Source organism: Xenia sp. Carnegie-2017, unplaced genomic scaffold (assembly GCF_021976095.1).
Source record: "Xenia sp. Carnegie-2017 unplaced genomic scaffold, XeniaSp_v1 HiC_scaffold_22, whole genome shotgun sequence".
Taxonomy (NCBI): domain Eukaryota; kingdom Metazoa; phylum Cnidaria; class Anthozoa; order Malacalcyonacea; family Xeniidae; genus Xenia; species Xenia sp. Carnegie-2017.
Genome location: NW_025813485.1, coordinates 4,595,971 through 4,621,179, shown reverse-complemented (window position 1 = coordinate 4,621,179; position 25,209 = coordinate 4,595,971). Strand labels below are relative to the sequence as shown.

Below are 25,209 nucleotides of genomic sequence, written 5' to 3'. Positions count from 1 at the left end.
GGTGCTTATGAAGTGAAATTTATCTTTAGGGCGTTTCAATTAAGTATTGACTGTCCCATTTTGTTAATTGAGTTTGTTTCATTATAACAACGATTGAAATGTTTGGATGAAGTGAATGCAGTCTCTTGCCAATTGAACTTTGCCTCCACATTTGTTACAGCATGGTGACGTCGCATAACCGGAAAACTGCATGTCAAATCTGACTCGTTTTTACGGCGTCATTTTTAAAATCATTTCCATCGACAAAATCAACTTGTTGTTTTATTGAATTCACAAGTTATGACAGGGGAAATATTTCTTGTGCATTTATCTGCACCATGTGAAATTTTTCTTTCAATTCTAATTGTAGATATTCATAGATGTTCTTTGAATTCAACTTGCTTGTGCAGACCAAGCTACAAAAATGAAATTGATTCATGCTTAAGTAAGACTTTGAAAACATTTTAATTCAATCTAAATTGATAAAATTAATCTGGTTGATAATTTGTTAAGAGCTGTCCGCTTTACATAACTTCATACAACTGTCGAAATAGCTCCACTGACGAAATTTATTTCACTTTAGTTCGAGACAACTGTTACAAGCTTCCCTTGTGCAGCAAAAACACCAAGTGTGTTACACTAAATTCTTCTTCAAAATGTGTTTGTAAAACTGGTTACTCTCAAGATGGATACCCAAATTGTACTGGTATGGAATTGTCATTCCTTTTGTTATACAAACGAATTAAAGTGTGGTGTTGATTAGTAAAATAATAGTGCGAGGATGTCTTAATTATCAAAAATTAATAAAAATGGAAACTCACAAATAGAAATATTCATGTTTAGAAATCCAGTCTGAAGACAACCAGTCACTTTTCAGTCGGATAATCGACAAACAAATCTCAGTGTACTGCATCCAGTCATCCACCTGATTAATCTGCTTTTCTATTGAGTAAATAAGCACTATCGTATCTTTTAAAAATATAGAGGAAAGCTTGCCACTTTTTGTGGTAACACTTTCGTCTTGTAGTAGCTGATAGAAAGTTTATATTCAGTATATACTTGTCAATCAGACGACATGTAACGAAAATTTACATTATACAAAGTTTGCTCATTATGTTGTAAGCAGATATTTCATTCATATATCTTGAAGCTTCCACTTTGTCCCTTTGGAAATTATATTTCTTATAGACATAGACGAATGCAAAGGAGAAAAACCATGTCACTTAGATGAGATGTGTACCAATGTACCAGGATCATATGTGTGCTCAGGTCAAGTTCAAGTACGGAAACTAAACTGTTCGACTGAACGTATGTAATAAACATTGTAGCCAATTGAAAATTGCGAATGAGAAATCAGTTTTAATATTTAATTTTCTTGTAGTCTATCTCGTTAAAAGAAGCTATCATTTTTATTTAGGAAATCTTTTGAAAAACACCAATGGCAATGCTAGGATCAGTCTTGGGTTTCAGGCTTTCAGTATTTTTTTATCTTTAGCCGTCATCATTCGTGTTTGTAGAAAAACGCATGGCTAGAAATACTTATTATTTACACATTTTTCATTTATACAATTAAAGTCCAACTCAATTTTCTTTTTTATTCATCATTATATCTAACCAAGCTTAATTATATATTGTACAACCTACCAGCAATATCATACAGAATGTTAAAATAAATGAGTATGGATTATAATTTGGTGATTCAATTTTGTGATTCAGTTATAAGCGCTTAGTTAGAATTTATTTTCTATACAAACTTCTCAATAATTGTGTATGTGGCTGCTGTAGTTATATCTATCCAGGCTTTGATCCTGACGTTCGTCAAAAAGTTATGTTCTTAATGCGTCTTATATCATACCTGTTTATGGTCAGTGTATGGTTGCTTTTGTTTTGTTTTCCAAAAAAAATTACATGGATTTGTTAGTAGCAACTAGCAATGTTTCGCAGATGAAGTGACTTACACCATATACATGACTGTTTCACATTAAGTTTCCTTTGTGCAAGTGCGTAAGACTAATTAACATATGGCGAATTGAAATTTTTAAAAAAGTTTTTCACTAGTTATACATTTTAATCATGTCAGGGAATGTTTCAAAATATACATGAAGCAGATTAAGCAACGTACGGCAATAGTATAGAGAATATACAGTGCGTCCACTTCGATGTGCAACTGGCTGCTGTATATGTTTGTAAACCATTATTTTATGGCTGCTGTATCTTCAATAAGATTACTGGCTGCTGTTGGCCATTTCATCATTTCAATAGGTCGAAAAAAGCAATTGGCCAGCTACCACCATGGTAATCACATGCGACGTAAGATTTGCGCGAGACAAAAAAATTCAAGGGGAACCTAGAATACGACCATTTTATAATGTATGTTTCAACTGGTGAAAAGAAAACCTGCTGAAGTTCGCTTTATTTGTTCATTTTTGTTATTTATTATTAAATATTTTTTTCTATTTCATATTCCACAATTTTTTTATTTTGTTCAACATTTCCAACTCCATGTTTTAAAGATGTTTGATTTTGGTGTTTTATTAACCTCATTCAGTTATTTTCAGCATTGCAACTGCCAATTAGAATGTTATAATTTGAAATTCTTTATGTCACTGATGTTTTGCTTGTGCATTTGTGCTTTTTCTTTCATCGTACTATTTAGTTATGATAGTTATCTGTGAGTTTATGATAAGACATAAGACGTTGAATTTCTCTTGTAATGAAAAAGATACGTATAGGATTGATGAAAATTTTGAATCACGAGTAAAATGTATGAAAGTAAGTTTTCAGGAAATATTTACACTTTGGAGTTGACATGACCGGGTGTAGACCGATTTCGTCGAAATGTTTTATTATCCTTGCTACCCACCTTATTTTACATAAAATGCCGTCAATGGCAGTGAGGTTGGTTTGAATTTTTAGTCGTGTTCAGGGACACCAGACACAATAATTGAGGGTTAATGTTCATATGTGCACGTTCTGCATTAATAGTATCTATTAAAATAAATTGTGATTAGGGATTGTAACATATGAATAAATGAAAACGAGTCCCCCGCAAATATCAATCTTCCGACCTCCTTGGTGTTTGTGCAAATATAATAATATAACAAAATTATTATTCATTTCTACAGAACATTAATAAATAAATGTTTTTAAAATGCATGCGCAATATTTGTTTAATGGATGAACACAATGATTTGATCATTGTTGAAGTCTTAACTCTAGCATTATTATGCCTTCGTTTTTATTGTCTGTTAAAACAAAAGCATCATCATTGTTCTCCAAAGTGTTGTACTATGCACGCTCAAATTCAAATTCTGGCATATATTCAAATAAAATAAGTAATAAGTATCTACATAAGGTTTGTTCTGAGGACCTTTGAATGTACTTTATTGCGGTTAAAACAATGTACATTTGTAATGTACAACTCATGCAGACATTGTCGTCTTTTATTATGCTAAACGTTATTGGTTATGACAAACGTTGTATTAAAATATCGAGCTCAGTCGTATAAAAAAGTTGTCCGTATGTCAGTAAAAACGTTTTTCTTACAAAGAGGTAAATTTTAAACAAGGTTAGTGTGTTGAGTGTTGTATCAGATAATTGTATATTAATATGACAATATGCATGCGTTATTGATAAAACTGAACACGAAGCTACTGATTTTAACACAAATTAATACGTGTATTGTAAGGGAATTTTTTATTTAGCGATTTCTTACTAGCAGTAAAATAATTATTCGAATCCCTTTGAGTCACCTGAATTTTTCAGGTTCATGAGACAATTGCTTAAATTGTCCAGCAAAGTGCGAAGATCATATCTTCATTTAATTTCAAACACCGCACTGCATATAACATTCTTTCATATGACATTCCTTTCACGGGAAAACATGAGCCCAACAAAAATTGACCAGTAAAATAATTACATGCATGAAGGCATATTTGTCTGTTATTTATGTTGAGCTTTAAGCATTGTCCAAGATCGTCAAAGTGAGAACTTTTGTTCACATCATTGTTCTTACAAGGCCAACACATTACTTCCTGTATTTTATAAGGTGTTGTGCCCCCACCTAGTGTAGATATATTAACAAAAGCTCTGTGACAAGTAGAAAATATTGTTTCTCTTCTTTTCTGCAGATCACACAAAAGTATCGCTCTTCAAACCTGTAATACTGTTTATTTAAAATGAAAAGTTCTTGTTACATGTTCATAACGGCCGTCTTCATGTGGATCATGCAAATTAATGTGGTACAAAATATTGGTTTGTAGCTTTATAGCTATCAAAGTTTTCTTTTATATTTCTTGTGTGCATGTCTAGGGGTTCATAACCGTATATCATACATAAAAATGTTATTGTTCATTTACTTTACAAATTATGTGCTTCTGTATCATAATTGATGCAGAAACAGACTTGTGCTAAGATTTGAAACAAAACATATAATATTCAGCCTAATAAACATTAAGTCATGGCCTGACATTTTTGTGTTGATTACAAGTTTGTGACCCACAAATTAAACTGCGCTCTAATCTTTAATATATGTGGAAAAGCTCAAAGTCATATTCTTTATTTCACGTTATTTCATGTATTACTAGTTTTTAATACAACACTTTCGCATTTAGATGAGTGTGACGCAGGTCTTATAAAATGCTCAGACAACGCCTTATGCAAAGACTTTGACATAAATACTACTGGCACAGCAAATTGCACATGTAAAGAAGGTTACACTGGAAACGGAAGTTCTTGTGATGGTAAATAAAATGTTATCATTTCAATAATTTGTACATACCATAATAGAACTGAAGGAGGCGTGTGTGGATTAGAGGCAAAAATACAAAATACTGCATGGGCTGAGCTTACCTATGCAAATACAAACCTTATTAAAAACGCATATCTGCAAACAAATGAGTGTGGCACTTGAAATTTTCCACACAGCGGCTAAGGCACAGAGTCTATTTTGGGGGTTCTTTTACCGAAGGTATTTTCCTTTATGGTAATTTCCCTCGGGTCTTTTCCCTGGAATCTTTTCACTACTATCTTATCCTTGTCCCTCCCCCTTTAAAAATTTTATATCGAGATTGCCTCTTCTCCCCTTTGATGCAAACCCTCCATGAAGCTGGGACTGACTACTTAATTACCTATATGTTTTCACTTTATCAATATAAGCCTTGTGAAGTGATATATCGTACATGTGCAAGAAAAAACAGCAATGCCATTACTACGTATAAAATGATCGTTTGGTGGTAAGTGAGCGTGACGCGTAATTTTCTTAGGGCCTGATTATATGGAGGCGAGCTGGCCCGGATAGCGAGCTAGCCCGATGATTTCAAGGGATTGAAAGGAGCCAAAACTTCACGGTTAAAAATTACAACTGTTTGTGAAGCACTACACGTCACTCCGGTTGTAATTCTCAAATTATGGCAAATTGGTTGTTTCAGTTTTAAATTTTTTGAGACGTTATTAAATCAGAATAATGTGAAATTGCTTAAGAAGATTTATCTGATTATGAGTATTGAATCGTTTCCATTCGCCAAAATAATTTAACGCTTGGCTGAATCCCGGCTACCCGGCTCATGTAATCAGCCCCTTAGGTAGATAATGGTGTATGTATGCAAGTGTATGTATGTGATAACATTTTTGGTCATTTGTGAAAACCTGGTGGTAATAACTTAACGGTGTAGATTCTTTGTATTCATTGCCTTAACATTTTTATACCTGGCAGTAGCACTGGCAGGGTTTTATTTTTGGGGTGGCAAAACACTCCCAAAATTTATATACCTTACACATTATTACGACTTTCAAAAAGGCAAGCAAGTCAAATCTCAAATCTTATTCACTTTTCATGACGTTTATTAAAATCGTGTCTTATATGTCTAAATAAAATAGACATGCTTTTTTAATTGTTAAGTGTGGCGTGCTTGACTCCATGCATTAATATTACATTTATTGAAACCTGTTAATTGATAAGCCTGCATACAATGAAAAGGTCTAAATAATATTTTGCGATATCTAAAGTTTTTGCTGAGACTGATGAAGTAGGCTTATAGAAAAAAGTCAAAAGATACCATGATCATTTTATTCTCAATCAAATCTGGAGCCAAGTATGAGCAAATAACTTACAGTTTACTGCATTCACGGAAACAATAGTTGAAATAAGTTTAGTTTGAATTTTGTTGAAGTTGAACAGCTTGCCAACTTTTATACTAACACGTTTATCTTGACTGGTAGGAAGTGTACACACCAAACCCAACACACGTTCGGCCCTCATCTTGTCAATAAGGCAATATTTATTTCCTAGATATCGACGAATGTAAAGGAGAAAATCCGTGCCAATCAAATTCTACGTGCAGGAATCTACCCGGATTATATGCATGCTCAGCTCAACCTGTACTTTGGGGAGGAATAAGATGTCCCAGTCCTAGTAAGTACAAGAATTATACACATTAACATTAAGAATGAACATCTTTCCATTTCTACTTCAATTGTATTTCTGGTATGAGCTATTTTTCCATATTTCTATACCTCATAAAAAATACATTTTTCTCAATTTGTCGTTTTTTAATTGATATCTTGTATATTGTCTTCATATAGCACCAACAAAAAAAATTGATCATACGACGACGGTAATGATTGGTTTGGTGATTCTTAGCATTGTGACGGAGTCTCTAACTATTCTCATTGTTGTCGTCTCGGTTTTTTATATGCTGAAAAATTCATAGTTATCCTATTTTTTGGACATTTATAATCGATCGTGTACATTCGTCCCAAAATTTATGCTCCTCTAACGTATCTGCTTATGGTGTATGGTGCAATAGTTTATTATCAAAAGCTACTTACAAAATGTTTCAAAGATTAAGTGACCTACTACCTGACTGTTTAATAGTAAGTTTCCCTGTGTACTTGTATAACTCTGCCTTGGTAAGAGTAAGACTAACAATGAACATAGATACCAAAAATTCTGCTAAAAAAACAAAATATATTATACTTTTCACTGGAGTTGTTCTTTGTGAGATCTCTTAATTCTCATCAATCCAGATCCAACAGTTTGAAATAAAGATTTGGAAATTCAAGCGATGCTTGATGATAAGTGCTCGATTTTAAGCCAAGCGTGATGCTACGTTGGCACTTAATACATGTTGAATTAAGTTCAAAGAGTATTGAATCTGCATAATATACATCCGAAAAGTGGCTGAATTACAGACAAGATTATGTCAATTCTAGTATGCCCAAGTGATTTTACCTTAAACAGAAAAGATCGTAGAACAGGGAAACATATGGAGGTGTAGTAGCAATTTATTGTCGAAGTGACTGGAAAATTCAAAAAAATGGCCTTGCACGACGACTTTGAATGCACATGGGGCAAAAATCAAGACAAAAAACAGTAATCATTGTGTTTGGGGCAGTTAACTTTTCACCTGAATGAGGATCTGAGTTTCAGAACTATTTATCTAGCTGAGAACATATTCTAGGTAGTGATACAAATGCTATATGTTAATTATTACTGGTCGTATAGACAAGGTGAATATATTATAATTATTTTATAGGTAGAATTACTAAAATCATGTAAAGATACACGTTGTTATTGCATCCACTGAGAATTATACTAATATAATAATAAAGATTTATAATAATGAAAAATAACCTGTCAATGACGTTAAAATACAGGGTTCATCAAAAAAAATATTTGTAAAGAAATTAATCTATTGTGAAATTTTACATCCTGATCACTTAACAATCCCATGCACTGGTGTATTATTGTATTGTTTTTTTTATGTTAGAAGTTATGTCATGAATTCCCAGAAGTAGAAAAGATTTTATGCTGGCCAATTAAGTGTAATACAGTAGAACCTGTATTATAAACGGTCACCTTTGGGGATTTCTCGTGTGACCGTTTAATACAGGTTGATCGCTTGATACAGATCTTCAAGAAAATCACCAGACTATCTACTTGTAATATTTAATACAACTAAAGTTGAACCAAACAGTATTGTTCCTCAACATAGCTACAAGCCAAAGAGTCCATAACAACACTATATAAAGCAAATAATATTTCTTTGTTCAAATTACAAGTTATAGTTAGTATATACAAAAATTCCACAGTTCAAACTGCTGAAGTATAATCAATGGCAAGTTTGTCAACAGGGAAGGTGGTTATAATTTATAATTCCGTGCGTTTATCCCCTTTTTTTGAGAAGTGTCTTCTTATCAATGGCTGATGGGACGTAAGAAAAATTCAATTGTGTATATCCACACAAACAGAAAATACTGTTAACACTTTTGAGTGATTACGGAATATAAGTACAATAAAAAGAAATGTATACAATATAAGTGACATGTTCCACCAGAATAAGTATTTAATTCTATATTTTCTTTTGTGTTGTATTTCTTTAACCTGACCGTTTAATACAAATTCAAAACAATGAAAAATTAAGTTTGAGACTGTGGAAAAGGTGAACGCGTCCGCTTAATAGAGGTGACCGTTTAAGTAAGGGTTAGAGCATAATCACGTGTGTTCTATGCATGGGATTAAGAGTCCCGAGCATTAGATAGAAATTCACGAGTTTAGTGTGATTGAAGAGTTTCTCTCGGAATGTTTGTGAAAACGTTTCTCTGGCATAAAAGTAAATATTGAGCAAGGTGAGTGTGATACATCAGTCTATCAGATAGCAGATATATTAGCTAATTTACAATATGAAGTACATTGTTTTTAAAATACACGTAAGAAACTCTTTTGTTGCCTTCTTTTTTCCTATAGATCCCACAAAAGTTCTACTCAGAAGATCTGTTTATAATACTCAAAATGAAAAATTTTGGATACGCGTTCATTTGCTATGCGTTGGCCGTTATTTTCATGTTGGTCATACAAGTTGATATGATCCAAACTGTTGGTTTGTCAGTTTTTCACTATATGTATTACAATTCCATGTTTTATTTTAAAGTAGCGTTGGAAAGTTTAATTGAATTGTATGTTGTGACACACATCATACTTGCTAATTTATCACTTCTTAAAACACCACGTAATAAATGAATATAAACATCGACTTGTTAACAAAACATGGCTAGTTACGATGATTTTTCTTTTAGATGAATGTGAAGCAGGTCTTATAAAGTGCTCAGACAACGCCTTATGCAAAGACATTGACACAAATACTAATGGCACAGCAAATTGCACATGTAAAGAAGGTTACACAGGAAACGGGCGTTCTTGTGATGGTATATACTCCATATTCATAAATAGAGTGTTTAATAAATTGCATTTTAAGAGTAAAAATTTTTGCTAGCTTTTTATACAGATTGTTTGAATAAAAAAACTTTATTTTATACCGTTAAACTTATAAACCCGTGAAGGTGGATAAATGAGTACAGGCTGTTAAAGATATAGGGACCTTTATGAATTAACTCAATTGTAAGATTTCGATAAAATTATTGTCAACTCACTGCATGCTATATTACATATCTTTGCTACAAGCTGTTTAGCCTCTGGGAGTTTAAAGGATTAGCGTAAAATGATCAGGCATTGAAGTTTTCACAATTGACTAGTTTGTACAAAGATCTCTTTTTATACACTTTGTATACAGCACACAATTTATTATATAAAAGTTTTTTAGCAATTTAAGTAGCTGATCCTTACATGTGCTTAAACTATTTGTACCGCACAAAGCTATTAACAGAATATCTATTTACGAATGAGAAAGTGTACATGTTGTATTGTAAACAAGTTCTTCATAAAAAATATTTAGCAGCATCTAGTTTGTTCATAAGGAATGTTTATTTCTTAGATATCGACGAATGCGAAGGAGAAAATCCCTGTCCCTTGGGCGCCTTGTGTACTAATGTACTCGGATCATATCAGTGCACAAGACAAGATGAAATGCCATACAATGGCTGTCCTAGTATGTATGAAAACTAATGTGATTGAATGACGTTAGATTGAACATTTTGTAGTTTGTACTTCAAAGGTATTTTTAACGTGAACTATTTCTTTCCTTAATTTCTTTCGATTTTTTATTTTGCAACGTAGATATACTATATACTATATCTTGTGTTTTGTTTTTATCTAAATACAGCATTAGGTTATGAGGAAGACATAGAAGCGACGAAAAGACTTGTCTTTATTAGTATTGCGATGCTTGTTTGCAGTATATTTTTGCTTTTCTTCGCTTGCTGTCGGATGTGCAAAAAGGTAAAAAGGCAGTTGTTGCTGCCGAGCATTAACGAGGTAGCACACTATTCTTGACTCCCATTTTACTTGACCCAGTCTTTTCCCGCGACCTATGTATTTTCTAGCATCTGGATTGGGTGTCTGTACGGTAAGATTATTTCCGAGTACGACGTAACAATTTAGAACATTTTTTAATGTGGGGAGTAAAAAATAGAATTTTTTTTCGGTTGATAAACAGAAACGATCATTTTACGACTTAAGATTTTTGTAACTTTGATTTAACGAACGAACAGAAAAGAAAATTTGTGAAGAATACCTAATACTAGCAGTACTATGGTATACACTACTACGTGCAAAGCTTCTCCGTTCAGGAATCAAGCATATATTGATGTGTATATTAATCTGAAGAGAATCTTCATTAATGAGCAATATAGTCCTACCAAATTAAGAAAATACCAACAAGATTACACGGCCTGCAGGTCCAAAATTAGTGATACAGTCTGTTGTATATTATCTAGTAAACATTGTTGACTTTGTTCATATACTGAAGGAAACTTTGTTCGATTTATATCTGTGAACGGGCGATGTTACTCTACACAAAGCGCTTGGACGACAAATGAAGATATAGTATTTATCTAATTTTCATTCAAAATAGCAATGAATTTAATGTTTAATTTGCAAGGACATCTCTATAAACGTTATAAGTAAAGCACCGGAAACGTATATATTTATACTCGCTTGAGCTTGGCTTGGGCTTTCATAGCGCATGATTTCGTTTCTTCCAAGCACTAACCCCATGGGTGAAAACGAGGCAGGAGTAGCACTTCCCCTTGCGACAGTAACTTCTAGTTTATAAATTCACTCAGCAACGCAACCAGAAATAGAAAAAAGTCCCGTCAGATGTCAGCGCAAACAGTGAAACACACTGATGACATTGAGTTAGCTATAACTACATTCCGAGTGTACATTGCACCTGGTTACCGCACAGCAAAGTAGTTGGTGGTCCTACTGGTGTTTTTTATATATGCTGAGGTCACTGGTTATTGATTAATATACTTAGCATCATAAAGAATACATATAAAATTATGTGGCTTATAAAGTTCGCTCAGAAAAATGCAAATTGGTGATATAGGCTCGTTTACCATTAAAAGTTCATGTATTTCAATTTCAACAGAATCAATTAATTCAACTTAAAACCATTGCAGTTCTTGCTAATATGCACACGCATTTTATCGTTCATACATGAACAATGTATATGTCATTTTGAATGACCCCAGTGACGTGTGTTTTATAGGATAGACTTAAGAGTGCTGAAGAAGTTATGCTTAGCGGCTTTTTGCACAAGTTTATCAATGATAAATGGTGCATATTTTTCTTTTTAGACTTAATGAAGAAGAATTTGGAAGCATTTCTGCATATGATAGTTAATTCCTTGATAATGTGTAATAATTTATATATATTGATAAAAAAGGCTTTTATTTCTTACTCGGAATGTTACATACACTATTTTTCTCTTTTGTTTGGTTTTTACATCTTTTGCCCTGTATTAAACAAAAATTAACATTATTAACACGGTGCGATCCTGGATATGTCAATAGATTTTTTTGATATTTATTTAAACGAATGGAAAATCATTAACATTCAAAAGTTAATTATTTATTGATTGCGAAGATAAATGTGAAATTCAATAACAATTTAAAGAAATTCAAAAAGCAATGCTAAACACAAAAAGACTTTTGTTTTTTTTTAATTTTCAGTGATGCCTTTCAAAAGTCATTGAAAACTTCATATTTGGTGAATTTGTTAAAGCACAATAATGTTTAGCATTGTAAAAATATTGAGACATAATTCCTGACATTTTTGTGTCGATTCTATAGGTTTGTGTACCACAGAACACGACGTGGTTATAAACTGCTCTAATCTTTTATTATGTGTGAAAGGCATTTTCTTTATTTCACGTATGCTGTATGCAACTTTATTATCAGTTATAAATAGTTTCGAATGCAAAAAATTCGTTTAACAAAAAAATGTTTAGTTCTATAATTGTACCTATAGTGTATGATTAATTCTCAAAAGATACATATGAAACAATTTTTCAACTTTCAAAGTATTATATGACTGTTTTATACTAAGTTTGCCTGTGTAACTCTATACTCTGTAGTAGCTACACATATATGAAAATTTTACTAGCAAAACAAAATATATCATACTTCTTTCTGATGTTGTTCTTCGTGACATTTCATATATGAATTCTTATTAATCCAATACGGTTTAAACTTAAGATTTGGAAGTTCTAGAAATGCTGCTGAAACATTTCGACAGTACCCTTTAGCAATTTTTCTTTGTTTGCCATAATTGCTTTACAATACCTGGCTGCTGAGAGAGAAAACTATTCCAAGACACCTCATTTTTTCCTTACTTGACAATGATGTCACCTTTAAATTGATGTCAATTCTAATGCCGCACGTGTTTTGTATATTAGCATGCATGTAAACAAACCTATGATTAATGATTTGAAGTGATTTAAAAAACTCATGTTAAAAATGATTTGTTCATTGTATCTATAACGCTACGATTGAATACACTAAGAACATATAGCTAACACGACACAATATAAATTGTCGTCATAGTTTCTTAAGTGCGCCCCCCCTCCCCGCGTAATATAATGATGATAAATAAATAACCTGTCAGTGATATGACAATTTAGGGTGCATCAAAAAAATCGTAGAAATTAATCTACTGAGAAATTTCAATGCCTGATCACTTGCTAATCTCATGTACTGGTGCATTACTTCATCTGCATAAATATTCCCAAATTAGGTCGCAAATTAGATATTTAATAAAGCCATGTGGCTGACCATGACTTTATGCACATGTTCTATAAAATTAAAACAAAAGAAAAAACAATGATGTGCTTATGGTTGAAGTCAAAACTATATATAACTGTTTGCAAAAGTACGTTCTGTTTTACCGTGCTTATAAAAGCAAAAGCATAAAGATTTTTTTGCAAAATGATGTCATTGATGTTTGAATATACTTGTTGCAGAGAAAACAATTGACAAGCTGTCCCAAAAAACTCGAACAATAGCTGTTGCCCATATTGTTAGAATTTCAATTCCCAAGACAAAGAGCGAGCATTAGCATCACAATTTTCTACTGCATACACACAGTAATTTTTTCGTGTTCCCATAGGATAGAAAATCGCACGATTCAATATGCATTTCTTAACCTATCTGTGATTACATATAAGCTTTCCAAATTCCAGACGCCAGTGCTTCGCGCTTTGTCTTGTAGCTACTCAAATTTCAACAATATTTGACGACTACTGTTTGTGTTTTGAGGTTGCGGGATGTACACATATAAAACATTTAAATTATGTATGCTAATTATCTTATTAAAAAAATCGATTTCAGTCTGATAGAAGAGTTTGGTAGAAATGCTTGTGAAAACGTTTCTATTACTTAGAAATAAATATTGAGCAAGGTGCGTTTGTTAAGTATTAAACTTGGTTTACATTGTACCGGATTACTATCGTATCAGGTTAAATTTTCTTCTTATTAAAAGGCAACGAACTTGTTCAACGTCAGAAACTCATTCAAATAGACTAACTCTATCAACTTGATAAGCTTTTACTCCGAACAGTTACCCCTTCAAAGCAAACGAAGATGTCGTGATGAGCGAATCCTGTGTAAACGGAGCCAGTCTATCAGATAACAGATATATTAGCTAATTTACAATATAAAGTACATTGTTTTTGAAATACACGGAAGAAATTCTTTTGTTGCCTTCTTTTTCCCTATAGATCCCACAAACGTTCTACTCAGAAGATCTGTTTGTAATACTCAAAATGAAAAATTCTGGATACGCGTTTATTTGCTATGCGTTGGCCGTTATTTTCATGTTGGTCATACAAGTTGATATGATCCAAACTGTTGGTTTGTCAGTTTTTCACTATATGTATTACAATTCCATGTTTTATTTTAAAGTAGCGTTGGAGAGTTTAATTGAACTGTATGTTGTGACACACATCATACTTGCTAATTTATCACTTCTTAAAATACCACGTAATAAATGAATATAAACAGCAACCTGTTAACAAAACCGACGATTTTTTTATGAATTCTTTTCATCAAATAGTTTGTATTGCTATTTACCATAATTTTTCTTTTAGATGAATGTGAAGCAGGTCTTATAAAGTGCTCAGACAACGCGTTATGCAAAGACATTGACACAAATATTAATGGCACAGCAAATTGCACATGTAAAGAAGGTTACACTGGAAACGGGAGTTCTTGTGATGGTAAATAAAATTTATCTTCTCAATATCTCAGTAGCAAAGCCAGCACGTTTAATACTCCTCTTCAATACAAATATCTTTGTCTTTATTCACAGGAAGAAGTAAGAACAAAAATACACATTTTCTAAAGAAATCAAACGTTTAGTTTATAGTTTTTGAATAATTTGCAGTTTAGCAGTAAAAGTTTGAGCTAGCTTTTCCACAGTTTGTAGCATCACGCCAGAACTGTATTGACATGACGTGTGTGTGTGCAGAGCAAAAACAGTCCTACCAACACCCAGACCTAACCACGTACATTGCGAAAAAAGTAAATGTTTTTACTACTTTTACAAATGGTTTGACAAAAAACTTATATTTTATAAACTCATAACTCATGATGGTGGATAGAAGAGTGCAGGTTGTCAAAGATACCTTTAGAAATTAACTCAATGGGAAAATTTCAATAAAATTATTGTCAGCTGCATGCTGATATTAAATATCTTTGCTACAAGCTTTTAAGCTTCGGGAAGCTTAATGGAATTAGCATAATGGTCAGGCATTGAAGTTTTCACCATTGGCTCTAGTTTTTTACACCTCGTAAACAGCACATAACTTATTATTCAAAAGTTTATTAGCTATTCATCTAGCCGAGCTTTTTGGCTGGTTTTCATATGACATAAATCGTTTTATCAACTTGTTATAACTGTTTTCAAGACTGACTTCCAAATGACATAATAAATACGTCTTTTATTGACGTAATTCATCTGTCTTTAATTTGTTGTAATTAAGGCTTGGCCACTAAAATTTTGTCTGAATTGACAGGAATCATGGTTTTCATTAAAGTTAGAGCCTGATTATATGGAGACGAGCCGGCCCGGTTAGCGAGCTAGCCCGATAATTTCAAGGGTTGAAAGGAGCCAAAACTTCAAGGTTAAAAATTACAACTGTTTGTGAAGCACCACACGTCACTCCGGTTGTAATTCTCAAATTAGGGCAAATTGGTTGTTTCAATTTTAAATGTTTTGAGAAGTTATTAAATCAGAATAATGCGAAATTGCTTGAGAAGATTTATCTGATGATAAGTATTGAATCGTTTCCATTTGCCAGAGTCATTTGACGCTTATCTGAATCCCGCTACAGAGCTCATGTAAATCATCCCCTTAATGTGAAACAGTCATATATACGGACGGTTTAAGTCAATTCATCTGTCCTTAATTTGCTGTAATTAAGGCTTGGTCACAAAAATTTTGTTGTGATTTGTCTGAATTGACGGGAATAACAAAAAAATTTTGATAATTACGATTTCGGCTTTCATTAGTCAGATAGAGAGGAATGTGCATATGAGAGAAATACAACTAATTGCGACAATAGTTTACGACGAATTACGTCATATGAAAACCAGCCTTTACATGTGCTCCGCCTTTACATGTGCCCAATTACAGAATATCAAGGTATTTGAAATGAGAAAGTGTACATATTGTATTGTAAACAAGTTCTTCATAAGAAATATTTAGCGGCTTCTAGTTTGTACGTAATGAATTTTTATTTTTTAGATATCGACGAATGCGAAGGAGAAACTCATTGTCCTTTGGGCACCTTGTGTACTAATGTACTCGGATCATATCAGTGCACAAGACAAGATAAAGTGTGGTGGTACGAACACTGTCCTCGTATGTATGAAAATTAGCGCGTTTTGAACTTTAAGGCTTTTAAAAATATGCTTTGAAATGTGGTTACAGTAGACGTTTTTTAATGTGCACATCAATTGTATTTCTAACATGAACTGTTTCTTTTTTTTTCTTTCGAATTTTGAATATGTAACTGAGATATACTATATCTTGTGTTTATGTATTTTTTTATTTAGATCCAACAGAGGACGAGGACAAATATGAATTGCCAGAAAGACTCGTGACCATTAGTTTTTGGATGCTTATTGGCAGTATGGTGTTGTTCTTTCTCGCTCTATTTTATTTATACAAAGTGTAAGAAAGGCATTTGTTTATAAATTTGAACAGTGGCGCGACCAAAAATAGAAAAAAGTCACAACTTTCGAGTGATCCGTACATAGGGGTTGGGGAGAAATTTTATAAAATATGGTTAGTAAGATGCTGCACTTCCAGTAATTTTTAGTGAAGATAGTGTTATCTAAAAATTTCAAAATATGTCTGTGTAAAAACATTTTATTTTGAGCGTTACACAGTACAAATAGTATAGGGAACAAACAGCAAAGCCGCGCCGGTATGACCCGTATGACGTCTACTTAGCTAATTACCATAATGGACACGTTGACTCACTGAGCTATCTAACCACAGCCGAAACCTAGTTTAAGTTTATACCACAGGGTTGCTGCCCAGCAAAGTAGTTGGCATAGTCCTGCTGGTGATTTTATTTATATGCTGAGGTCATTGGTCATTGATTAATATCCTTAACATAATAAAGAATACATGTAAAATTAAGTAGACAACAAAAAGTTCGCTCGGAAAAGTAAAAAGTTGATGACTTATATTTGTTTGCCAACAAAAGTTCATGTACTTTACACTAATTGTCATACCAATTTCAACAGAATTAGTTGAACTTAAACCCATTGCGTTTTCATGCTCATATGCACGCGCATGTTTTTTACTGGCGTGTGTTAACTATGGTTTATTATTCGTTCATGAACAATGTATGTCATAGTGAATGATACAAGTGACGTGTATCACGTGCACTTTCTAATTTTATTTCATTTAGAAAGCAGTAGAAGTTATGTTTGACGGCGTTTTACAGTAATTTATCATTTATTGATGGGGTATATTTTTCTTTACAGAGCTCCGTCATCATATAAGCTGTTTAAACTGGTAACTGTGTGACAAAAATAAATCTGGAAGCATTTCTGCAAATTTGATAGTTAATTGGTTGATGTATTGTATGAAATTAAATTGTTAAAGAAGGCTTTTATTTCTGAATCATAAGGTAACCTACACTAATGTCATATTTTGCCTGGTTCTATGTAGTAATAACTGAAGTTTATCTGTCAAGCTCAGTTTAAGTAAATACTAAGTTTAAATGACATTATTCAAAAGCAAAAGAGAGTATTTTCTATTAAATTTGCTGATGAAAATTTTGGAAGAAATATATTGCATTTGTCCTTCTTTTTTATTTCAATACATATTCTCCTAAAAACGGTAGTCTCAATATTTTAGCAAACGACGTAATTTGTATGATATTGACTGATGTGACTCACAGAGGCTGACAAAAACGAAATAGACTGAATGTGACTTCAAAGTTTAATTTTTAAATGTCAGTGAAAAAAATTTAATTTGTCAACCAAAATAAGATTGTTGATACCTTCAGAGGATTGCAGATTTAAGTAGCTGTAGATTTAATTATTTGTGATTTGCACATGATTAAAAAGTTTGCCAACAATCGTCACGATGCCCTTTGTCCTTAGCCAATATCACGCAACTAAAAATTTTTTTAAAGTCAGTTGTGAAGGTCGACAGAATATCAAAAAAGCAACTTACGAAAATTACATTTATTTAATATCAATAGCAAAGCTGATCTTTTTTCTTGTCAAGCTACTGACACACTGAAAATTTTAATCGACTGTTTGTGTACGGCGATAAAACAAAGGCTATATAGAAACACATAAAAATGAAACGAGTTATTGTCCTATGACCTAGGGAGTGTGTAAACAAACCAAAGAAGTTTTCGATTACTGACACACCACGAGATTTAACATACATCCGTCAACAACAAATATTTGTAATTTTCTCCTCGTGATATAAAACAAAGGAATAAAATCCTCTTATTACACCATATGATTTTAAACTGTTTTACAACATATCCTAAGCTGCAGCAACAACACCTAAAAACGAACGGCAATAATTAAAGTTGAAAGTTCTTCCACTCGATTGCTCTCTGAAGTCGTCCTATTCGTTATCGTGACTCGTGAAAATTGGCTTGAAATAGGAGTCATACTTACCATTTATTTTTTAAAACAAATCTGGTGATAAATAAAGACGTTTTTATAATTGTCTGGATAAAGGCCTGTGGACTATTTCAATACAAAATCTGCTGGACTTTCTAAGTCTCTTTCTCTGTCTTCAGTTAAGGTAAGTCTCAAAATTTAATCAACTGGATCTAATCTTGTTTCTCTTTCTCCTTCTTTGATTGGTGAATAAATTACATCTTAACACAACTTGTTTTTATTAGAGTATACATATATATATTGCTGCAAATTTTACTCTTGGCAGAATAATTTTACAAAAACTCCTCCCTCATAGAATTGATGCAATTCAATACAATACCACCAGTAAAGTATGCACATATCTAAAAATATCACATTTAAGTTATGCTTTCCTTTAACTAAGTTTTTTAATTTTAGCAACAAAGGTAAAGACAGTCTTAACCCTATACAGTAAAGAATTCGATTTTTTAATAGATGTAAGTAAGGTATCTGTAGCGTATTATCATATACGAATAATTCACTGCATATAAATGAATGATCAGCACTGACCTGGATAGTGGATAGAGCTGTCAAACGTTTTACTAAGCAATAATAATGTAATGCCAAGTTTAGAAAAAAGAGATTAGGATTGAGTTGTTGTAATTTATGGGATTCGAATTATTTTGGAAGAAACACGAACTAAATCATGAACAGTAAAAAAGCAATTTGGGATGAAGTGCTACACTTACTGATTGTGTAGATCTTTTAATTTCAGGCTTACTACAGCGTACAAAACATTACTGCATGTATTTGCAATTTGATCAAAAATTCAAAAGCCCACCAATGCATATACAGTTTGAATCAGTCATGATGCCATTATGGTAGTTATAGATATAATCTACAAAGTTTTAGTTGACTGAACTGGTCGAAGGAAAATTAGCATGTGCGTACAACAAAGCCATTGTCAGATCTGTCGTTTTCGGAGGATACCTGAATAGTTGAATCACAGTAATTAGTGTATATCTTGTTTTTTAATGCAACAACAAATTTATACGTAATTCTGCATTCTTCAATAAATATTTATTTCAGCAAAATTATATTGTTCATTTCTTTAGAAAATTAATTCGATTCATTGTGTAACACCAAAATATTTATATCGCAGCAGTAAAAAACGCTCTGGCTTTGCTACTGGTTTTCATCAAACATAACGAATCAAAGGACGTGTGTTATACTGTTGACATCGTCTTGAAATTTTAATTTAGTGAAAATACAGATTGCTGTCAAGATATTGTAAAGTTAAAAATGTCATATTTCCTTCTGGCTTGTCTGATCACATGCGGGATGCAGGTCGCTCTATGTGGTAAGAAAGGTTGTTTCAAATATTCTATTCTGACAGATAGTCTTGATTAAAAACCGATATATATATATATGATATAGCATTTATTATGTGAAGTACTATCACCGGTCACCACAGTATCTATGCAGGATGCATCTAAAAAATGACAACATGTCGGCGTAACGCATTAATGATTATACCCTTCAAAAAACGTCGAGTTTTAAATAATTCGAAAATGAACTTTTCTGTATATTTTGTATGACATTATATTCATGTTTTATCTCGTGGAGGAGTAAGCAACTCTTCCGAAGAGTTCATTTAATCAAAAATTGCATGTTTTTGCGGACGGCATATATACATACAAACGTGTTTTTTGGCCTCAGGAAGTTTAACATTTAACGTACTAACATGTTAAATCCTTGTTTGGACCATACGTAAAGTTCAAAAGTTAATGGTAACCTCCAAATGATTTACTTTCTCGTCTTAAATTTACGGCGAAATATGCTATTATGCTAATTTGAGAATTCAAAGAAACATGAACGCGTATGGCAATTATCAAAAGAATGACTAAGGGCCTGTTCATATGAGCCCGGGTAGCCGGGATTCAGCGAAGCGTTTAATCGTTTTAGACAATGGAAAAGATTAATTCCTTCACAACAAAAAAGTTATTTAAGCAATTTCTATGTTCTAAATTTGCAAATTCACAAAACCTTTAAAATGAAAACAAATAATTTGGCCAGATTTGAAAATTACAACTAAAATGACTCATGACTTATAAGAAAGATTGTAAGTTTTGCGTTTAAAGTTTTTACTCCTTTCAATATCTCAAAATCATTTCACGTCTCGCTAAATCCCGGTTAGCTGGGCTCAGGTGAACAGCCCCTAAAAGTGGATATCACGCAGTAGAAGGATTTTATAAATTTACAACACTCCGTGAGAACATATCTCTGTTCCTTGAAAAAATGGCTTACACTACATGCCATATGAAAGCAATGGCACTGATGCCCATTAACTTCTTATACGATTTAGTTTAATATGGTGGGCCGTCATATTAGTATACTATCATTTTTCCGATGCACCCTGTTTAGAAATCTTCCTTGATTTTTTTATTTAGCTTTCAGCTATAAAACTTATTGCGAGGAGCCAAAAGAAAAAAAATGTTATAGTTGCACCTTATGCCTTTCATATATAAATAAGACTTTCAATGAAGAAAAACCAATAAGCGTAAAAGCATATTCATAGATTCATAGCAACTAGAGCAAAGGAGAAAGTCGTTAATCAACTTTGGAAATTCAATAAAAACACATAGAACATAATACATATACATAATAAAAGTGTTATGCACATTATAAAAAGTTGTCAGTACCATTTCTCTAATTTGCAAACGCGGAATGTTTCAACGTCAGATTTATCCATTTATGTTCTCTTTAACAAGGCATTATGGTAGGTTATAGTTATCATATGCCCTTTTCCCCTGGCTGCATGCTTATTTTGAAATGGTGATTTATTCTATATTTTGCTGAACAGCATTGAGAAGCAGTTATTTTCTGTATACATAAAGAGAGGGGTTTCTGGCAGCATTTCTTCGCAAAATTGTTCTTGCATTTCAATATACGCAAGGTTAACATTTTCTTTCGGCTGTACGGTCGTCGATGAGGTGACGCACGCGCACCATTAAAAATATTGAGTTTCATTTTTTTCGGGGTTGTTAGAAATATCGTGTAAAAACTCATAAAGTTGAAAAAGCAAAAGCAACGCTATAGGATATGAGTTATGGGTATGGTTGGATTCAGATTCAGGGTCAGGGTCAGTTGTGCATGATCTGTCTAATTTTTGCTTTGAATATGGTTATATGCTTATTGCTTTGCACATAATGCCTCATTGAATGTCTAATTTGTGTTTTTGAAAGTGCAACCTTTTGTGATTTTGTGAGAATTTTTTTATTTAGCTTTTACAAAAGAAAACTATTGGAAAGGGGTAACATTCCCAGTCCTCCCTCAAACAAAAACAGTGCTTTTTATAGCAGTACAATTGCACTAACTTGAACGATCAAAATCTTTATGATGCATAAATAGAACGTTAAAATTTTGGATGGCGTTTAATGCTCAGAAAGAAAGTAAACTGTTTAGAAAAATACAAAAAAAACCATCCCAAATTGTATAAACAGATATTTCTTATTTTCAGACGGACATTTTAATTAAGATCTAATAGACATCCATATTAATAAACAATGTTCTTATTACAGCTAAATGTTCTAAAGAACAAATAATGATTTGTTCTAAAGATGCTACCTGTAATGTTTTGAGCAACGGTAATGTGACATGTACATGTAACAGTAATTTTAAAGGAAATGGGACATACTGTAAAGGTAAGTAAGGCCTTGTAATACATTTGCTTTCAAATGTTATTTATTTTTCTCTGTTAACGTTCATTAAAAATAGTTAAATGCTGTTGAGTAATGTAGACAGGTTAGGGTGATAAAATCTATAAAAACGTTATAGCTATGTAGCAAGACGACTCAAAGAAATTGTCAAATATGTTACAAAAGTAGATAAGACTTTAAAATCGACGTAAATATGTCTGTTTTACAGTTGTCAACGAGTGCTTAATTCCTAATTATTGCAAAGACTATCTCAAAGTATGTGAAAAAGGATCGGGCTGTTACTGTAGACCAGAAGATCTTGCATACAAGGAAGATCTCCGTCAAACTAAATGTGCAAGTAAGTTATTTGTAACTATTCATGAAATTTGTTTATCTTGGATTGGGATGTACTTAAATCTTGTATGTTCTTCAGAAATTGTCGCCAGTCTGCGAGTTTTAGGGGCTGTTTACATGATTCCGGTTAACCGGGATTCTGTGAGGTTGAAATGATTTCGAGGGATTGATAAGAGGCAAAATTTCAAGATTAAAAACTAGAGCTGTTTGTTAAATGCCGCAAGTCATTCCTGTTGTAATTCTCAAATTAGGGCAAATTGGTTGCTTTAATTTTAAATGTTTTGCGTAGTTATTAAATCAGAATATGGTGAAATTGCTCGAGAAGATTTATCTGATTATAATTGAAGTATTGAATCGTTTTCATTCGCCAAAATCATTCAACGCTTGGCTGAATCCCGGCTACCCGGGCTCATGTAATCAGCCCTTAGTCCTGATATGGGTAAATTTCAAAGCATTGTTGTTATTCATTCCTTTAGAAATTTTCTTATCATAGTTTGCATGGCAGGATAGTAAACTTGCAGGCTGGCTACGCTACTGTAAAGAATTTATTACAACATAAAAGCCTGTATATGTAGAAAGATCTTGTGATATGTTGAAACTCAGCGTTGCAGTGCATTTGCAGAAGATACAAAGTTATTTAATCAATTAAATATTTACAAAAGGGAGAGAATTCGTCAACAATAATAAAGCCTAAATATACAACTTTTTTTTGCAGAGAAAGGAAAATGCAACGACAGTAACCCAATTTGTGGTGATAATGCCTTTTGTAAAAATTATTTTAAAGGTCATTTCTGCAAATGTAAATCCGGTTATACGGGTAATCCCTACAATATAGGATGCACTGGTAAGAGGTTGAATTTACAATTATTTAAATGACAAATGATATCTGAAAGGATGTCAGTTTCCATGATTGTCTAATAAAAAGTTTTTGTTTCGTGGAAATACTAATCCACAACAATTATGGAGGCAATACTTAATATTAAACGTTTAATTTTGCATTAAAGACATTGATGAATGTGAAACAGAGAACTTGTGTCATTCAAGTACTATTTGTAAAAATCTTCCTGGATCTTATCAATGCATATCTGATGTGAAGATAATAAACAAGACGCAAGGTAAATGTATTAATTTCTATGATTTCAATCAATCCTTGTGCTAGTTCAACTGTATTTATGTGAAATAGAGTTTGTGTGTTTTTGGAATACTATCGTACAGAATACCAATTTTGACTATAGAACCTAAATTTTTGCACTTGTATGAAGACTCATCGGGCAATGCTCACACCGTTCTTGTTCTGATTTTTAAATATATATTTACAGAATGTTATGATTGCGATATGCCTATCTATTTTTTATTGAAATAGTTTGATCGTAGTTTCTTTCATGACAGTATTAATTCACACGTCTTTGCAATAAAATCTGTGCATTCGTCTTCATAATTCAAGATAAGCAGGATGGTGATGAAGACAAGAATACAAATCAAGACAAATGCAAAGATGACACAGATTATAAAACTGTGGTAATATTGGTTTCATTGTCATTGGTCATCGTCATTTTTGTCTTTATTGCATTGGCTCTAATCATTTTTCTGATTTTCAAGAAAATGTAAGTAATAAATTCTAATAATTTTATGAAAGACAATTTTTTCACAGTTATAGCAACGTTTGGTATATGAAACAAATAATCGTAAAAAAATGTGTGAAACAAACTTGTCGCCTATAAACATGATAAAGACGATGGTAATTATATTTTAATATAATAATAAGATATGCATACATGTGTATTCATAATTAAAATAACAACAACCGAGTGATATATTATACCTCTGATTAGTAATATAATATATTTTTTAGAAAAACGTTAAAAGGTATGTATTTGGATTAGTTACACTGGGCAACTTTCATAATTTCAGTATATAAGTCATACTATTCCTATATATGAAAAATAAAGACTTGTTCATGTCAAACATGAAGAAATATTATACTGCACTGAGTTATACATTTAAAAAATATATAAAAAAATGCTTGTCTTTTTTTATTCCAGGGAATGCAAACAAAAAAGAAAATACATTTTAGAACCATTACCGAAAGTTGAAACTACGTAAACAGCTCGATTTGATTGTAAAGACAATAAGACGAAGCAACTTTTTGATTTTGTAGAGTCAATATACTTCGTTCAGATGTAATATGTGGCTCGCGTGTATGTAATATGTTCGTGAAAGGCAGAAACAAAACATTTGTGTCGTTCTACGTTTTTTATTTCGCTATACTTTTCTTGATTTAATTAAAACTGAATTCATATACAGTTTTTTTCACTACACACAAACTATGTATTCACTATTCACATATTTGCCATTTCCCACATTATAAAGCGATCATCCAAAGAGACGGGTTTATCCTAAAAATCCCCCTGCGTTACTAACTCGTATTTTATTAAAACGTTTTTTCGAAGTTGTGCCCTAGGTGTCGATACATTAGGAAGTGCATTTGTAGTCATCAACCAGGTAGAATTTCTAAATATTTTTGCAAAAGAAAAATGTTTCCAACGTAACTATATTTAAATGATCTTTCAAATTTCTAGCAACACTTGGTCAATTAATGTGTTGTCAAAACATAATTCTACGCTCTTTTTACCAATTTTAAATTTGACAGTAACTCCAGAGCACTATTTGAAATAACAAGAAATATGACATCTTGGGTATTCAAGTCACATGGGGGTGGGTGGGTGGGTGGATGGTGACTTTTTTAACGTTTTGAAAAGGTATAATATTTCTATTAGGATAATCAGAGGCGTAACTAGAACTTTCAAAAGAAATCAGTTGG

General features: G+C 32.4%; 2 protein-coding genes and 2 long non-coding RNA genes across 7 annotated transcripts; all 4 read left to right on the top strand.

Moving 5' to 3' along the window:
* Nucleotides 1-573: 573 nt before the first annotated feature.
* Nucleotides 574-1,669, top strand: LOC124445858. 2 transcript variants are annotated; one of them, XR_006948272.1, is made up of 3 exons: nt 574-685; nt 1,168-1,287; nt 1,397-1,669. It is a non-coding gene; the product is annotated as an uncharacterized LOC124445858 (long non-coding RNA). The 2 variants fall into 2 exon arrangements; XR_006948273.1 differs by having other exon boundaries at nt 823-1,287.
* A 3,000-nt stretch (nt 1,670-4,669) lies between these two features.
* On the top strand, nt 4,670-6,602 carry LOC124445083. Its single transcript, XR_006948099.1, has 3 exons — nt 4,670-4,721; nt 6,269-6,391; nt 6,562-6,602. It is a non-coding gene; the product is annotated as an uncharacterized LOC124445083 (long non-coding RNA).
* A 7,365-nt stretch (nt 6,603-13,967) lies between these two features.
* LOC124446853 (uromodulin-like) lies at nt 13,968-17,570 on the top strand. Its single transcript, XM_046997731.1, has 5 exons — nt 13,968-14,067; nt 14,304-14,432; nt 15,962-16,078; nt 16,273-16,390; nt 17,215-17,570. The coding sequence occupies exons 1-5, from the start codon at nt 13,980-13,982 to the stop codon at nt 17,255-17,257; spliced, it is 495 nt and encodes a 164-aa protein (XP_046853687.1). The 5' UTR covers nt 13,968-13,979; the 3' UTR covers nt 17,258-17,570.
* A 388-nt stretch (nt 17,571-17,958) lies between these two features.
* LOC124446852 (adhesion G protein-coupled receptor E2-like) lies at nt 17,959-24,712 on the top strand. 3 transcript variants are annotated; one of them, XM_046997730.1, is made up of 10 exons: nt 17,959-18,502; nt 18,775-18,833; nt 19,599-19,696; nt 21,918-22,040; nt 22,264-22,392; nt 23,104-23,232; nt 23,393-23,503; nt 23,833-23,992; nt 24,241-24,254; nt 24,431-24,712. In XM_046997730.1, the coding sequence occupies exons 3-10, from the start codon at nt 19,639-19,641 to the stop codon at nt 24,460-24,462; spliced, it is 756 nt and encodes a 251-aa protein (XP_046853686.1). In that variant the 5' UTR covers nt 17,959-18,502; nt 18,775-18,833; nt 19,599-19,638; the 3' UTR covers nt 24,463-24,712. The 3 variants fall into 3 exon arrangements, with proteins under 3 accessions (XP_046853686.1, XP_046853685.1, XP_046853684.1); XM_046997729.1 differs by lacking the exon at nt 24,241-24,254 and having other exon boundaries at nt 18,775-18,782; XM_046997728.1 differs by lacking the exon at nt 24,241-24,254 and having other exon boundaries at nt 17,960-18,502.
* The last annotated feature ends 497 nt before the right edge of the window (nt 24,713-25,209 follow it).

Coding starts and splice junctions, on each gene's coding strand:
- LOC124446853 (XM_046997731.1), top strand. CDS start 13,980: ATGAAAAATTCTGGATACGCGTTTATTTGCTATGCGTTGGCCGTTATT. Junction 14,068..14,303: donor TGATATGATCCAAACTGTTG/GTTTGTCAGTTT, acceptor TTTTTCTTTTAG/ATGAATGTGAAGCAGGTCTT. Junction 16,391..17,214: donor CTATTTTATTTATACAAAGT/GTAAGAAAGGCA, acceptor TTTTCTTTACAG/AGCTCCGTCATCATATAAGC.
- LOC124446852 (XM_046997729.1), top strand. CDS start 19,639: ATGTCATATTTCCTTCTGGCTTGTCTGATCACATGCGGGATGCAGGTC. Junction 19,697..21,917: donor GATGCAGGTCGCTCTATGTG/GTAAGAAAGGTT, acceptor TTCTTATTACAG/CTAAATGTTCTAAAGAACAA. Junction 23,993..24,430: donor TTTCTGATTTTCAAGAAAAT/GTAAGTAATAAA, acceptor TTTTTATTCCAG/GGAATGCAAACAAAAAAGAA.